Source organism: Echeneis naucrates, chromosome 19 (genome assembly GCF_900963305.1).
Source record: "Echeneis naucrates chromosome 19, fEcheNa1.1, whole genome shotgun sequence".
NCBI lineage: Eukaryota > Metazoa > Chordata > Actinopteri > Carangiformes > Echeneidae > Echeneis > Echeneis naucrates.
The window spans coordinates 13,949,054-13,963,382 of record NC_042529.1 but is presented as its reverse complement, the minus strand read 5'-3'; the positions used below and the strand labels follow the sequence as shown (position 1 = coordinate 13,963,382).

General features: G+C 41.5%; 1 protein-coding gene across 1 annotated transcript; it reads left to right on the top strand.

The window, feature by feature from the left end:
• The first annotated feature begins 340 nt into the window (after positions 1–340).
• On the top strand, positions 341–13,062 carry LOC115060483 (myosin heavy chain, fast skeletal muscle-like). Its single transcript, XM_029528407.1, has 38 exons — positions 341–544; positions 692–835; positions 1,775–1,931; positions 2,015–2,042; positions 2,542–2,656; positions 2,742–2,834; positions 2,936–2,999; positions 3,078–3,176; positions 3,259–3,362; positions 3,433–3,571; positions 3,689–3,807; positions 4,131–4,280; positions 4,362–4,532; positions 4,618–4,924; positions 5,040–5,137; positions 5,213–5,300; positions 5,385–5,502; positions 5,574–5,697; positions 5,898–6,034; positions 6,170–6,425; positions 6,516–6,758; positions 6,837–7,013; positions 7,092–7,237; positions 7,319–7,409; positions 7,505–7,894; positions 7,976–8,102; positions 8,181–8,299; positions 9,033–9,229; positions 9,315–9,498; positions 9,573–9,738; positions 10,328–10,452; positions 10,536–10,844; positions 10,926–11,129; positions 11,378–11,503; positions 11,634–11,804; positions 11,901–12,101; positions 12,188–12,319; positions 13,045–13,062. Exons 1-38 carry the CDS (start codon positions 341–343, stop codon positions 13,060–13,062), a joined length of 5,841 nt encoding a protein of 1,946 aa, XP_029384267.1.
• Positions 13,063–14,329: the final 1,267 nt, after the last annotated feature.

Genomic DNA, 14,329 nt, shown 5'->3' with positions numbered 1-14,329 from the left:
TGAGGCTTTGACCTAATTATAGGTATTTGCTGTCTCTTCTAATGCAACAAGAGGGACCTTATAAAAGCGGGAAGGGTCAAAACTGTCCACATGTTTCAGCAGGGAAGCTTCTTGGGGAGGGCATTGCCCTGATTTATTGTTGTGTGACGGACTTGCTCTGCTGGCTGGGTTTCCTCTAGTATTTGATCCAGGTGTTTGTAGGTGGAGGACGCATAAGCAGATCTTTGGTGGTCCAAACAGGTAAGATATTGACTAGATTGGCTGACCTCAGTCCCATTGTCACCATTGTTCTCACCTTTAACACTGGAGCTTTCGGGCCCCTCAGGTTAGAGAACCAGAGATGAGTTCGGACAGTGAAATGAGTGTGTTTGGGGAGGCTGCGCCGTACCTTAGAAGACCTGAACGAGAGAGGATTGAAGCTCAAAACAGGCCCTTTGATGCCAAAACGGCAGTGTTTGTGGTCGATCCAAAGGAGCTGTTTGTTAAAGGCACTCTCCAAAGCAAAGACGGAGGCAAAGCAACTGTTAAGACTGAGGGGGGTCAGGTGAGTGTTGCTTTTCTGAAGAAAAATAAAAACATTCAATGCTTACTCAAATGAATATGATACACTTTTGATATAAAAATTAGGCATTGTTGTTGGTGTTCTCCATTTTGTACTGCTGATGAAGGTCGCATTTCTTCACCATCACAGACTGTAACAGTGAGGGATGACCAAATCTTCCCCATGAACCCGCCCAAGTTCGACAAAATTGAGGACATGGCCATGATGACCCACCTGAACGAGGCCGCCGTGCTCTATAACCTCAAAGAGCGTTATGCAGTGTGGATGATCTACGTGAGTGATGCTGCATTTAGTTGCTGAGGGTCATTCTCACCCAGTCTCAGAGGAGCTGCTGCTCCACGGACACCATGTAGACCAGCATAAGAGCTGGGATGGGTCTGTGATGAGTCTTTTAAGTCAGAGGTCCAGGTGATTACTTCACTGTGACATTGATACCATCCTCCATTCTTGTTTTCACTGTTTATGCAGCTGCTCTACTTCAGCAATTACTTTTCCTTTTCACAGTTTTTTTAAATGGTTTTATTGTTTTCATTACGAATTACGAAGTGAAACAAATGATACACATAATGTACAAACATTTAAACAGCAAACAACAGCACAGAGATGCACAATAGAGGTGCGTGTATGTGAGTTTGGAGCTAATGAAATAGTATAGTAGATAGTGATGACAGGCTGAACGAATCACACTAACACATGAGTGTGTTTTTCATTGCTGACATTTAACTCTAATGTTGTTTAATGAAGTCCTGAGTATTTACTAAAATACTACGACTACTAAAATAGATAGATAAATCTAAAATAAATCGGTTTTCAGAGGTGTTAACAATATGATCGAAAACAAGTGTATCATTATTTATTTTTTTTGCACTTATTCTATTTACTAATATGTAAGAGGCAGAGTTATGACCTGCACTGCAGCCAGCTTTCAAATATTTTGATCTGACTCCTCCAAAGTTAATATGTAAATGACTTTGTACGTCCTTTTTACGTACAATACCTTTAAAAATATATTGTGTGGTAAACTGCACGAGAAACTACATATTTCACTTCAAATCCTCTCCAAACACCAAATGAGGAAATATTGTTTGTCCTCTAATAGAGTTCAGAGACCTGGAGGAATGTGCATATCCACTCACTGAGAGCTCCAGGTTAGCTTCTGCTTTGTTTCACCTACAAACCTTTACTGAAGTCTCTTATTTTCTTTTATTGTAGACCTACTCTGGGCTCTTCTGTGTCACTGTGAACCCTTACAAGTGGCTCCCAGTGTACAACCAAGAAGTGGTGGTGGCCTACAGGGGCAAAAAGCGCCAGGAGGCCCCACCGCACATCTTCTCTATCTCTGACAACGCCTACCAGTTCATGCTCACCGGTTGGCTGAAACTGAGTAAATGTGTTGTATTCAGTTTTCTATAGCAGTTGTTTATTGACTGTTGTGCTTTTTTTCCATTCTAGATAGAGAAAACCAGTCCATCTTGATCACGTAAGCCGAGGCTAAATATAAGCTTTATCCACATTCAGAGCTCCATCCTTCAGGGGACACAGGTTACAAAGGGTCGTACCTGTCTCCTTACTGATGCCAGGCAACTGTAGCCACAAACATCACTGATTTTTCACACTAAATTGAAGTTTTAAGGTTATTGCTTTTAGCATTTGTACTGGTTGCTGTTAAACTGGGCTGAAACATTTGCTCAAACATTTACACAACATTTTTTGTGACATTCAGGCTCTCCATCTGTGGTGTTTGCTGACATATTAGTTTATTGGTGAAATTTAATGATGCCATAGACTAGGCTCAGGAAAAGAAGGGCACTTTGTTGGCCACACATGAAGGTGATTTTGAAACGGGACAGTCTTGATGAACAACTGATGAAGGATGAGACCCCTGAAATGGGACAGAGCCATAGATGCAGCTTATCTTTAATATACATTGACCAAAGAGGAAGTAAGTCATCTCTAGTGTGTCCTTTTCCCCTCTGCAGTGGAGAATCTGGTGCAGGAAAGACTGTCAACACCAAACGTGTCATCCAGTACTTTGCAACAATTGCAGGGTCTGGAGACAGGAAAAAAGATGCTAGCCACGCTGGAAAACTGCAGGTGATATTGTGTTCTTATGCTCCGGCAATACAATAAAACTAATAGATAGATAATAGCCAGTTTTATCTCCTCTCTGCTGCTGTAGGGGAATCTGGAGGACCAGATCATCTCTGCTAACCCACTGCTAGAGGCTTTTGGAAACGCCAAAACAGTCAGAAATGACAATTCTTCGCGTTTTGTGAGTGAGAAGTTGGAAGCTTTATTAACATCCATGACAAGTCTTTTTGAGTTGTAGATTATTGATTAGTTTTGTATTTATTTATTTTTTTTGTCTTTCAGGGGAAATTCATCAGGATCCATTTTGGAACCACAGGAAAATTGGCCTCTGCTGATATTGAAACTTGTATGTTAGAATTCAAAAGAGACAGCTAATAATTATCTTCACTCTTTTGCTACATTCAGTCTTGTTTTTTTTTGCCAGATTTGTTGGAAAAATCCAGAGTAACGTTTCAGCTGGCTTCAGAGAGAAGTTACCACATTTTCTACCAGATCATGTCCAACAAGAAGCCTGAGCTAATAGGTAAAATCTGGAGACATATCTGTCACAGCCGGTTTGTTCTAGGCCAAGTATGTGGCAAATCTTGTGTTCTTTGTCCTTCCAGAGACTCTCCTGATCACTACCAACCCCTACGATTTTCCCTTCATCAGCCAGGGGGAGATCAGTGTGGCCAGTATTGACGACAGTGACGAGTTACTGGCCACTGATGTAAGACTTTTTCACCGCTTCAGTCATTTCCATTAGCGTGGTTCACACATCAGCTCTCGTGTGCTTTCAGAGCGCTATCAAGATCCTGGGCTTCACTGGAGAAGAGCGAACTGGCATCTATAAGCTAACTGGTGCTGTGATGCATTTTGGGAATATGAAGTTCAAGCAGAAGCAGAGAGAGGAGCAGGCAGAGCCAGATGGAACAGAGGGTAAATACTGTTTATGATGAGCATCTTTTTTCATTTAGAATGTTTAGTATGTCATTTAGAATGTCTTATCACATTCTGCTCTTTATTTTCTGTTTTTGTTTTTTGTGTTTTTAACAGTGGCTGACAAAGCAGCGTACCTGATGGGTCTGAATTCTGCAGACCTGCTAAAAGCACTGTGTTACCCAAGAGTGAAGGTTGGAAATGAGTATGTGACCAAAGGGCAGACTGTTCAGCAGGTCTGTAGAAAGCATTTTGAATTAAATATTACTCCTGTAATAATAACCTCAAAACTGCACCTGTCAATATTTTTACTATACGTTTGTGAGCAGCAAAATGGTTTTCCATCAAATATATAACTACAGTCTGGAGATTGGTTTGGTTATGACATTTTTACCTTGTTGTGTTAGTTCTTTGCTACCATTTTGACCAAAAACTGAATTCATTCAGATTTAAGATTTCTTTTTTAGATTTAGCATGAAAACACTCTAAAATAGGTCACATCATATTTTATATTGTTTAGACGGTTTACTCCCCCAAATGTTATCATGCTATTGCGCAGGTCTACAACTCCATTGGTGCTTTGGCCAAATCGGTGTATGAGAAGATGTTTCTGTGGATGGTCCTTCGAATTAATCAGATGCTGGACACCAAACAACCCAGACAGTTCTTTATTGGAGTCCTGGACATCGCTGGATTTGAAATTTTTGATGTAAGTCCATATTATGCCATGTATTTACTGGACTCTACATATTGAGGACTGTGGTTATACTCCCAGTGGTTTGTCTTGCAGTACAACAGCCTGGAACAGCTGTGTATCAATTTCACTAATGAGAAACTGCAGCAGTTTTTCAACCACCACATGTTTGTGCTGGAGCAAGAGGAGTATAAGAAAGAGGGAATAGAATGGGAGTTCATTGACTTTGGAATGGACCTGGCTGCGTGTATAGAGCTAATTGAAAAGGTTGGTATATTGAAATGTTACACTTTTCACTGTGCCTAGTACTAGTTTGAATTATTTGTTAATGTGTTTTGACCAACTTCCACAGCCAATGGGCATCTTTTCCATCCTCGAAGAGGAGTGTATGTTTCCCAAGGCGTCAGACATCACCTTCAAAAACAAGCTGTATGACCAACATCTTGGAAAATCTAACAACTTTCAGAAACCCAAGCCTGTCAAAGGCAAGGCTGAAGCTCACTTCTCCCTGGTGCACTACGCTGGCACCGTAGACTACAGTATCACAGGCTGGTTGGACAAGAACAAGGACCCACTCAATGAGACTGTGGTCCAGCTCTACCAGAAAGCCAGCCTCAAGCTGCTGGCCTTCCTCTACTCTACCTATTCTTCATCTGATGGTAAGAACTGTTATGATTAAAATATTTACATTTATTTTAATATTTTAATAATTTAGTTACATTGAAGTTCTTCCTTCAACCTTACATTGAAAATAAAAATGTATTTTTCTTTTAGAGACCACTGGAGGAGGAAGCGGGGGGGCCGTGGTTGCTGCTAAGAAAGCAACAAAGAAGAAGGGTTCATCCTTCCAGACTGTGTCAGCCCTCTTCAGGGTAAAGGCATCTAAAATAATCCCATCAATGATTGTGTGTCCTGTAACAAACTAATGGCACTGATAATCCCTACAGGAGAACCTGGGGAAATTAATGACAAATCTCAGGAGCACGCATCCTCACTTTGTCAGGTGTCTTATTCCCAATGAAACTAAAACTCCAGGTATTTTACAAACATTCAACCTATGTCAGACTTGAGGAGCATCTCGGTCAACTTCATTTTAACATTTTTATGGTTGATTTTTAGGGATTATGGAACACCATCTGGTCATCCATCAGCTGCGATGTAATGGCGTGCTGGAAGGAATCAGGATCTGCAGGAAGGGCTTCCCCAGTCGGATACTGTATGGGGATTTCAAGCAGAGGTAAAAAAGTAACAAAAACGTGGTTTGTATGACATTAGAAAACAACCATCTCCTGTTTCATTTTCTTGTAGGTACAAAGTACTGAATGCTAGTGTGATTCCTGAGGGGCAATTTATTGACAACAAGAAAGCTGCTGAGAAGCTCCTGGGGTCAATAGATGTGGATCACACCCAGTACAAATTTGGGCACACCAAGGTGAGTTGATGTCCTTGTGACTGGCTGACAGACAGGTGCAATGACATGTTTTTTTCCTCAGCCCTCAAGCACAACCTTTCATAGCAACAATCATTTTGTGGATGACACATCATTATTTAGTTGAAAGCATACTATGATATACCTTGTTCCAAAAGGTATTATGTATCTGATGGCATATCCAAATGTAAAATTTTCTCTAGGTATTCTTCAAAGCAGGACTCTTGGGTTTACTTGAAGAAATGAGGGATGAAAAACTGGCCTCTCTCATCACCATTACTCAAGCCTTGTGTCACGGTTTTCTCAGAAGGAAGGAATTTCAGAAAATGATGGAGAGGAGGTAATGAGAATTATCACAGATTAGATCCTATATACTCCATTTGATGTTCATCTGAGGATACAGGTCTTTAGATGTTGCATGTTTTCTGAAACATGTCAAACCCAATAACTGAGAAAGAACTCCACCACCTTGCAGAGAATCCATTTACACTATTCAGTACAACATTCGCTCTTTCATGAATGTAAAACACTGGCCATGGATGAAGCTCTACTTCAAGATCAAACCTCTTCTGAGGAGTGCTGAGACTGAGAAGGAGATGGCCATTATGAAAGTGGAGTTCACCAAGTGTAAGGAGGATTTAACTAAAGCTGAGGCTAAGAGGAAGGAGCTGGAAGCCAAAATGGTTTCATTGCTTCAGGAGAAGAATGACCTGTGTCTGCAGATTCAATCTGTGAGTGGAGAAAAGACACATGGTTGTTAAAGTCAAATGTTAGAAGACCTTTATGCTACTTAAATTAATAATGGATATCTAATTAAATAGGAAAGTGAGAGTCTGGCAGATGCTGAAGAAAGGTGTGAAGGACTGATTAAGAACAAGATCTTGTTAGAAGCCAAAGCCAAAGAGCTCAGCGAGAGACTAGAAGATGAGGAGGAGGTAAATGCTGAATTGACAGCCAAGAAAAGGAAGCTGGAGGATGAGTGCTCTGAGCTGAAGAAAGACATTGATGATTTGGAGCTCACGCTGGCCAAAGTAGAAAAGGAAAAACATGCCACTGAGAACAAGGTACTATTGTGTCTTTTCAATGGCCTTTTGACCATCAAATACATGTTCTAAAACATTTGCATTTGGTTACACATTCAGGTGAAGAATCTCACTGAAGAAATGTCAGCTCTTGATGACACTGTTGCCAAGCTATCAAAGGAAAAGTTGGCCCTGCAGGAGGCCCACCAGCAGACACTGGATGACCTGCAAGCAGAAGAGGACAAAGTCAACTCTCTGACCAAAGCTAAGATCAAGCTGGAGCAACAAGTTGATGATGTAAGTCCATGGCACTTACCTTTAGGAAACATAACACTGTGACTTTAGGTGTTTGCTCAAAATATGTGCATGTGTTAGCTGGAGGGGTCTCTGGAACAAGAGAAGAAGGTCCGGATGGATGTGGAGAGGGCAAAAAGGAAACTCGAAGGAGATTTGAAACTAAGTCAGGAATCCATAATGGATTTGGAAAATGACAAACAACAGCTGGAGGAACGCCTTAAAAAGTATGTATGTATACAGCAGTGCTCAAAAGTAATAAGTACTTAACATATCATCTAATCACATGGTGTCATTTGACAAAACAGGAAAGACCTTGAGTTCAGCCATCTTGCTGCCAAAATTGAAGATGAGCAGAATGTGACCATGCAATGTCAAAAGAAGATCAAGGAACTTCAGGTACTTGGAGACAATTGAAAATGTAATACTCCATACATACTGTACATACTCCAGAAAGTGAAAGGATGACTTTCGGTTTTGGTTGGACTACCTAGGCCCGCATTGAAGAGTTGGAGGAGGAGATTGAAGCAGAGCGTGTTGCCAGGGCTAAAATAGAAAAACAAAGGTCTGATCTGTCGAGGGAGCTGGAGGAGATCAGCGAGAGGCTGGAGGAGGCTGGAGGAGCCACCACAACGCAGATAGAGATGAATAAGAAACGGGAGGCTGAGTTTCAAAAACTGAAACGCGACCTTGAAGAATCAACACTCCACCATGAGGCCACCGCTGCATCCTTAAGGAAAAAACATGCTGACAGCGTGGCCGAACTGGGAGAGCAAATTGATAACCTGCAGAGAGTTAAACAGAAGCTGGAGAAGGAGAAGAGCGAGTACAAGATGGAAATTGATGATCTGTCTGGCAACGTAGAAGTCATGGTCAAGGCCAAGGTGAGCTACAGCAGTGCGGTAGCTATATGTAATCAAAATGTAACAGTAAACTGTTTCATTACATTATTTTTTCAATAACAGATCAGTTGTGAGAAGTTGTGCCACTGTCTGGAAGACCAGCTGAGTGAATACAAGACGAAACATGATGAGAACACTCGTTTGATCGCTGAAATAAATGTTCAAAGGGCACGACTTCAGAATGAAAATGGTAGGCACTGGAGAGATCTCGCCCCTTCTTCTGCTTTGGTCTTTGCTCATTTTTTTTATCTTGACATCTCTCGGGCAGGAGAATTATCTCGTCTTCTTGAAGAGAAAGAAGCAATTGTGTCTCAGATGTCCAGGGCTAAACTTGCCTTTACTCAGCAATTTGAGGAACTGAAAAGGCAGGTCGAGGAAGAGGCTAAGGTCAGTATGTGTGTGAGGTCCAGTTCTCTGCTGGGCCATAACTAAATATATCTCAGCTTAGTCTTATTTCAAAACTCAACGAAAATATTCCTTCCACTGGGGGAGGACAACAATTCTGCCATTTTGCAGCAACATATTTTGACATCGAAGCACACTGTTACTATTTTTTTTCCACACTTAAGTCCAAAAAAAGTTGCTCCATTACTCAGATGAATGTTAAGACAGTCACACAAGGTATTGAAATATCATGACAACGTGATTAGCATCATGAGCATTGTGGTGTGAAACAGACACCCCAAATTACAACTCATATTCACTAGAAAAAAAATCTTGCAATCATTCTCACATTTTATCAGTCAGCAGAAATTAATAGACTTGACATGTCATTGAAGTAGAAATGCTCAATTTATGTAAATACAATCAAAATTGCAAATATGGCCAAGTCCAATATCCAGATAGCAGGATCTGCCATTTTATGATGAAAATAAATGCTGTTCATTGTTGGCACCATAAGCGTTATTGTGCAACAGACCTTCCCCTAAAGACAAATCATTCTCGTGTTGCACAGGTACTTTTTGTTTATTTGTTCTACGTGCCAACAAAATCATAGCCACTGCTTTTTAAAAAATCAAGTATTATTTTTGCATGTGGTGCAGTCCAAGTTCTCATGTTGCATTGGCAGGTCTGTGTCAGGGTGAAGGACTACTTGGACTTTTCTCTGCTTCCCTGTCAGGCTAAGAATGCTCTCGGTCATGCTGTCCACTCTGCCCGTCACGACTGTGATCTCCTGAGGGAGCAGTTTGAGGAGGAGCAGGAGGCTAAGGCTGAGCTGCAGAGGGCGATGTCCAAGGCCAACAGCGAGGTCGCCCAGTGGAGAACCAAATATGAGACTGATGCAATCCAGCGCAACGATGAACTGGAAGAGGCCAAGTGAGAGGGAGAATATTTAGATGTTTACATATTTCAACATAATAAATGAAAACCTTTTATTGACATTTCATTTCATGATTGGCAGGAAAAAACTCGCCCAACGTTTACAGGAAGCAGAGGAGGCCATGGAGGCCATCAATGCCAAGTGCTCATCTTTGGAGAAGACGAAGCAGAGACTGCAGGGAGAGGTGGAGGACCTTATGACTGATGTAGAGAGAGCAAATGCACAAGCTTCTAGCCTGGATAAAAAGCAGAGAAGCTTTGATAAGGTAACAAAGACACAGAGCTAAACATGCTAAATTTCTGGGGCCTGTTACCTGAATATTTTTTTCATCTGACTCAGATTATATCAGAGTGGAAGCAGAAGTATGAAGAGAGCCAGGCTGAATTAGAAGGATCACAGAAGGAGTCTCGCTCCCTCAGCACTGAGCTCTTCAAATTGAAGAACTCTTACGAGGAAGCTCTGGAGCACCTCGAAGTCCTCAAACGAGAGAATAAAAACCTGCAACGTTTGTATATTAAAACTTTTTCCTCAAAAATGATCGGGTATTCCTGGGTTATTTTAAATTAAATTAGCTAAAAAAGCTAATCGGTCAGCTTTCCACTGCAAGAGTTAGCTCTATGCTTGGACTGAGGACACAGACAACTTTGTGGAGCAGAGTCAGAGGAGGGAGCTTCTAGCTGCTGTACAAACAGACCTGTCGTGTGTCATCTCTGGGTTGGTGCTCCTGTAACAGTCTCAGGATGATGTAGCTTCTGTGTTTCTGTTTGAACATTTCCTGGACATATGACAGGCATGCATCTGGGAGGAGGCGAGCAAATTAGCAGATGACCCTGGTGGTGTTTACAGCAAGGCTGATTGTAGCCAGTGTTGATAAATACCAGTATCTCGTCATTTCACCTGGTCTGAATTATTCTTATTGATATTAATAATTAAATGAGTTTTCTTAAAAGCTAATGGTGCTGAGGATGAGTTTGTAAGGATGAAGAAAACAGAAATAGTTTGTATTTACCACCATTGGAAAGTAAATATTTTATTAATTTCCATTAGATTTGTGATTGTGTTATTTTTGTGTTTTTATTTTCTTTTCTTTTTAGAGGAAATCTCTGATCTGACTGAACAACTTGGAGAGAGTAGTAAAGCCATCCATGAGCTGGAGAAAACTAAGAAACAAACTGAGACTGAGAAGACTGAGATTCAGACTGCTCTGGAGGAGGCTGAAGTAACTGACACACAGCATTTCATACTTGTTGTGCTCGAATGTGTTTTTTCCCAACTTAATTTTATTCCTTATCTGTCCTCCAGGCATCTCTGGAACATGAGGAATCCAAAATTCTCCGTATTCAACTTGAGCTCACTCAGGCCAAGGGAGAGGTGGAGCGCAGGCTGGCCGAGAGGGACGAGGAGCTTGAGCAGATGAAACGCAACCACCAGCGCATTGTGGAAACCATGCAGTCTGCCTTAGACGCAGAGACACGCAGCAAAAACGACAGTATACGAATCAGGAAGAAGATGGAGACTGATCTCAATGAGATGGAGATCCAATTGAGCCATGCAAACCGGCAGGCCGCTGAAGCCCAGAAGCAGCTGAGGAACATGCAAGCCCATATCAAAGTGAATATCTGCTCACTATGTATTTATTCAGAGCAGCTTTTTAAATCTTTGTATAAATCATTCATCCATTATTTCCTGCAGGAACAAACCCTTCACCTGGATGAGGCACTGCGTAGCCAGGAGGACCTGAAGGAGCAAGTAGCCATTCAGGAGCGCAGGAGCAGCCTGATGCAGGCGGAAGTGGAGGAGCTCAGGGCTGCTCTCGAACAGTCGGAAAGAAGCCGCAAACTAGCTGAGCAGGAAGTGACTGATGCCTGCGAGAGAGTGGGGCTGCTGCACTCTCAGGTGAGCTGTCAGTCTGTGAACCTGTTGCTTTTTAGTAACATAAGATGCTTTTTCTAAACGGAAGCAGTAAAGGACAGTGTTGTTACTACAGTGTGTAAGCGATGTTATTTCTTCTTCACTGGACAAACATGATAAGACAAAGTAGATTCAGCTGATTTTATTATTTGACGACCAAAAAAATCTGTATCGACTTTGCTCTTCTGTGTGAACCGTTAAGCTGATGGGTGAATTCGGTTGTTCTGCTGCAGAACACCAGTCTGCTTAACTCCAAGAGGAAGCTGGATGCTGATGTCAGCCAGCTGCAGGCCGAGGCGGAGGATGCAATGCAAGAGGCGCGCAATGCAGAGGAAAAGGCTAAAAAGGCCATCACTGATGTAAATCTGAAAAACCTTATTCACTAATTTAAACTTTGTATGGTGTGCTTAGAAACTTATAGCATATAACAGGCTGTGCTTTTGTCAGGTCCAGCATTAGTAACAATTATAAATGAAAATGTAAATCCAGGCAGCCATGATGGCAGAAGAGCTGAAGAAAGAGCAGGACACCAGCAGCCACCTGGAGAGGATGAGGAGGAACCTGGAGGCGTCTCTTAAGGACCTGCAGCACCGTCTGGATGAAGCTGAGAATATGGCTCTGAAAGGGGGCAAGAAGCAGCTCCAGAAACTGGAAGCTCGGGTATCACACACTGTCATATGAGAGGAGCTTTCTGCAGAGTCACTGAGAAAACCATCACAGCTAGTTATGTTGTTTTTGGGATCTTTCTCTTGTAAGGTGCGTGAACTGGAGGGTGAGGTGGAGAGTGAGCAGAGAACAGCAAGTGATGCCATCAAGGGAATACGTAAATATGAGAGGAGGGTCAAAGAGCTCACCTACCAGACTGAGGAAGACAAGAAGACCGTCCTGAGACTGCAGGACCTGGTGGCCAAGTTGCAGCTCAAAGTCAAGGCTTACAAGCGGCAAAATGAAGAAGCTGTAAGATCTTCTCTTCAAACCAGGAAGTTTTTTTTTTTTTTTTTCCCAACTCCTGAATGTGCTGTAGCTTGTTTCTATTTCCACAGGAGGAGCAGGCCAGCACTCATCTGGCAAAGCTCAGGAAGGTGCAGCATGAGCTGGAGGAGGCACAGGAGCGGGCCGACATTGCTGAGTCACAGGTCAACAAGTTGAGAAGCAAAAGCAGAGAATTTGCGAAGGTAACGCTGGTTTATGGTTCATTTGGGTCCGATTCGGCTTTTGATTTTTGTGCCAAACATTTAAATGATTTCTGTTGCAACATTAGAAAACCTTCTGAACCAGCTCCATGGATATTTAAATGGATTCACAGCAGTGAACTGAACATAACGCACTTTTTTTCTCATATTTAATGCACACTAAATGATTAGGTTTGTACAGACAAACCCACTATTACCCCTGTTGTGTGGGTGACCTTCTGTAGATCTGATCACAACACAAATTACAGCAGCAGTCCTTACACTGACAGGGACACTTGAAGCGATTTGAGGTCAATGTGCACATGTCTGTGAATGAGACCATCCTGACTGATTCATTGAAATAATCACTCCAGAAAAAAATCTTATTTATTCCATTTTCTGCTGCTCCTCTGAGATCAGGTCTGGGTAGCAGGTTTCCAGCTCCTCCTAGAGGTGCTCTGAAGTGTAAGTGATATATAATCAGTCCAATTTATTCTGGGTCACCCCAGGGTCCTTTTCCCACCAATGGAAGGTGCCCAGGAAACATCCTGACTACACACTCCCTCTTACTGGGGTGTGATGTAAACCAGGCATAGGCGCTTCAGGTTTTGGTAGCTTTCTATGTACAGTTTTTTCTACTTTTTTTTTTTTTTTTTTTTTACGATTTAACCAAATCTTTCCTGTCCTCTGTCCTTCCTTCTGTCCTGTCCTGTCTCCTCCTCTCTCAGGCTGCGGAATCAGAATAGACCTGGCAGTGATGTCACATCCCTTTATTGCAAGTTTTCAGTAGAAACTCAGTAAAATAACATACCTTATTGTTGTGCAGTGAAACTTTAGCGAAATAAAACTGTGTGAAGCAGAGGCTTCTTTGTCTGTCTGTTCCTGACAGTCACTGAAATTTTTGTCCATATCCATCTCTCTGAATATGAACACAGATGAATGGAGAGATAGTTTTTATCATAGCCCTTGCTGAATTAGCAGACTGGTGTAAGCTTCGTGGTGCCAATTAAATTTGTGTACTTCATGCAAGTCCTCTTCTGTTTGAGCAGTTAGTGTCTAAATTGAGAAACTGTTTGCAAAGATCAGGGCAGATCCCAGATGGATGTCTGCTGGCATTTATGTTACTGAACTAAAATAGCCTGTCACTCATGTACAGATAACGCCTAATACCAGTTTGAGGTCAGTGGATTAACTGTGATTGAAGGTCTTGAAGTCTTCATCAATACAGGAATTAAATCATTTTAGACTCAGATTAGTTAAATGGATTTCTGTCAAAATCTCCTAAATCATTTCTTTTTTTTCCTCGCTCAGATTTTTCTTTAATTTTCCCGACATAGACAAAACAGTATCAAGAACACAACAGAATAACATAAGAGCAATAAAATGTTCAATTTCCCCAGTTTGCTTCAAATACCCTTTTTCTGATTCTCAATACTTCTCCGTGATGAACATGCCTGTTCATTTCAGAGGGATCAGCCTCCATGCTCCCACATAGCCTCAAACTGTTTTGTTGTGTAGCAACCAAAATCATTTCTAACAAATATAACAGCTTATTCAATAAATTGAATTTTAATTAATAGTTAATCATAATCACATTCACAAATTAGTAAGGATTTTTTTTTTCCCCTCACCTGGACGATACCAGAAACTGCTTGGTGGGATTTCAAAGGTCCCAGAGGTCATCTCTTTCACTTTCATCTTACCTCTCTTTGCACTCATACAACTGAATTTATAGACTAACTCTTCTGAAAAGAACCTTTCACTGGAGTTTAAGTTAAAGCAGCAATTTAACTTTGAGCTAAGCGGTGTGGTCAAAAGGTCTGTACCATGAAGTGGTTTCCTGGAGCCCCTTTTATTTAAAAATTCAAAGAAATGGATAAATACTAAATTTATCGTTTTAAATGAAGACCCAAACCTCTTCCTATGCATCCAAATGGAACATGTTCTTACAATTCTATTTTTAAATCCCCCAGTTTATCTTGTTAGTACAAGATAAATACCACGATACAAAAA

Coding starts and splice junctions, on each gene's coding strand:
- LOC115060483 (XM_029528407.1), top strand. CDS start 341: ATGAGTTCGGACAGTGAAATGAGTGTGTTTGGGGAGGCTGCGCCGTAC. Junction 6,426..6,515: donor TGTGTCTGCAGATTCAATCT/GTGAGTGGAGAA, acceptor CTAATTAAATAG/GAAAGTGAGAGTCTGGCAGA. Junction 12,102..12,187: donor AGCGGCAAAATGAAGAAGCT/GTAAGATCTTCT, acceptor CTATTTCCACAG/GAGGAGCAGGCCAGCACTCA.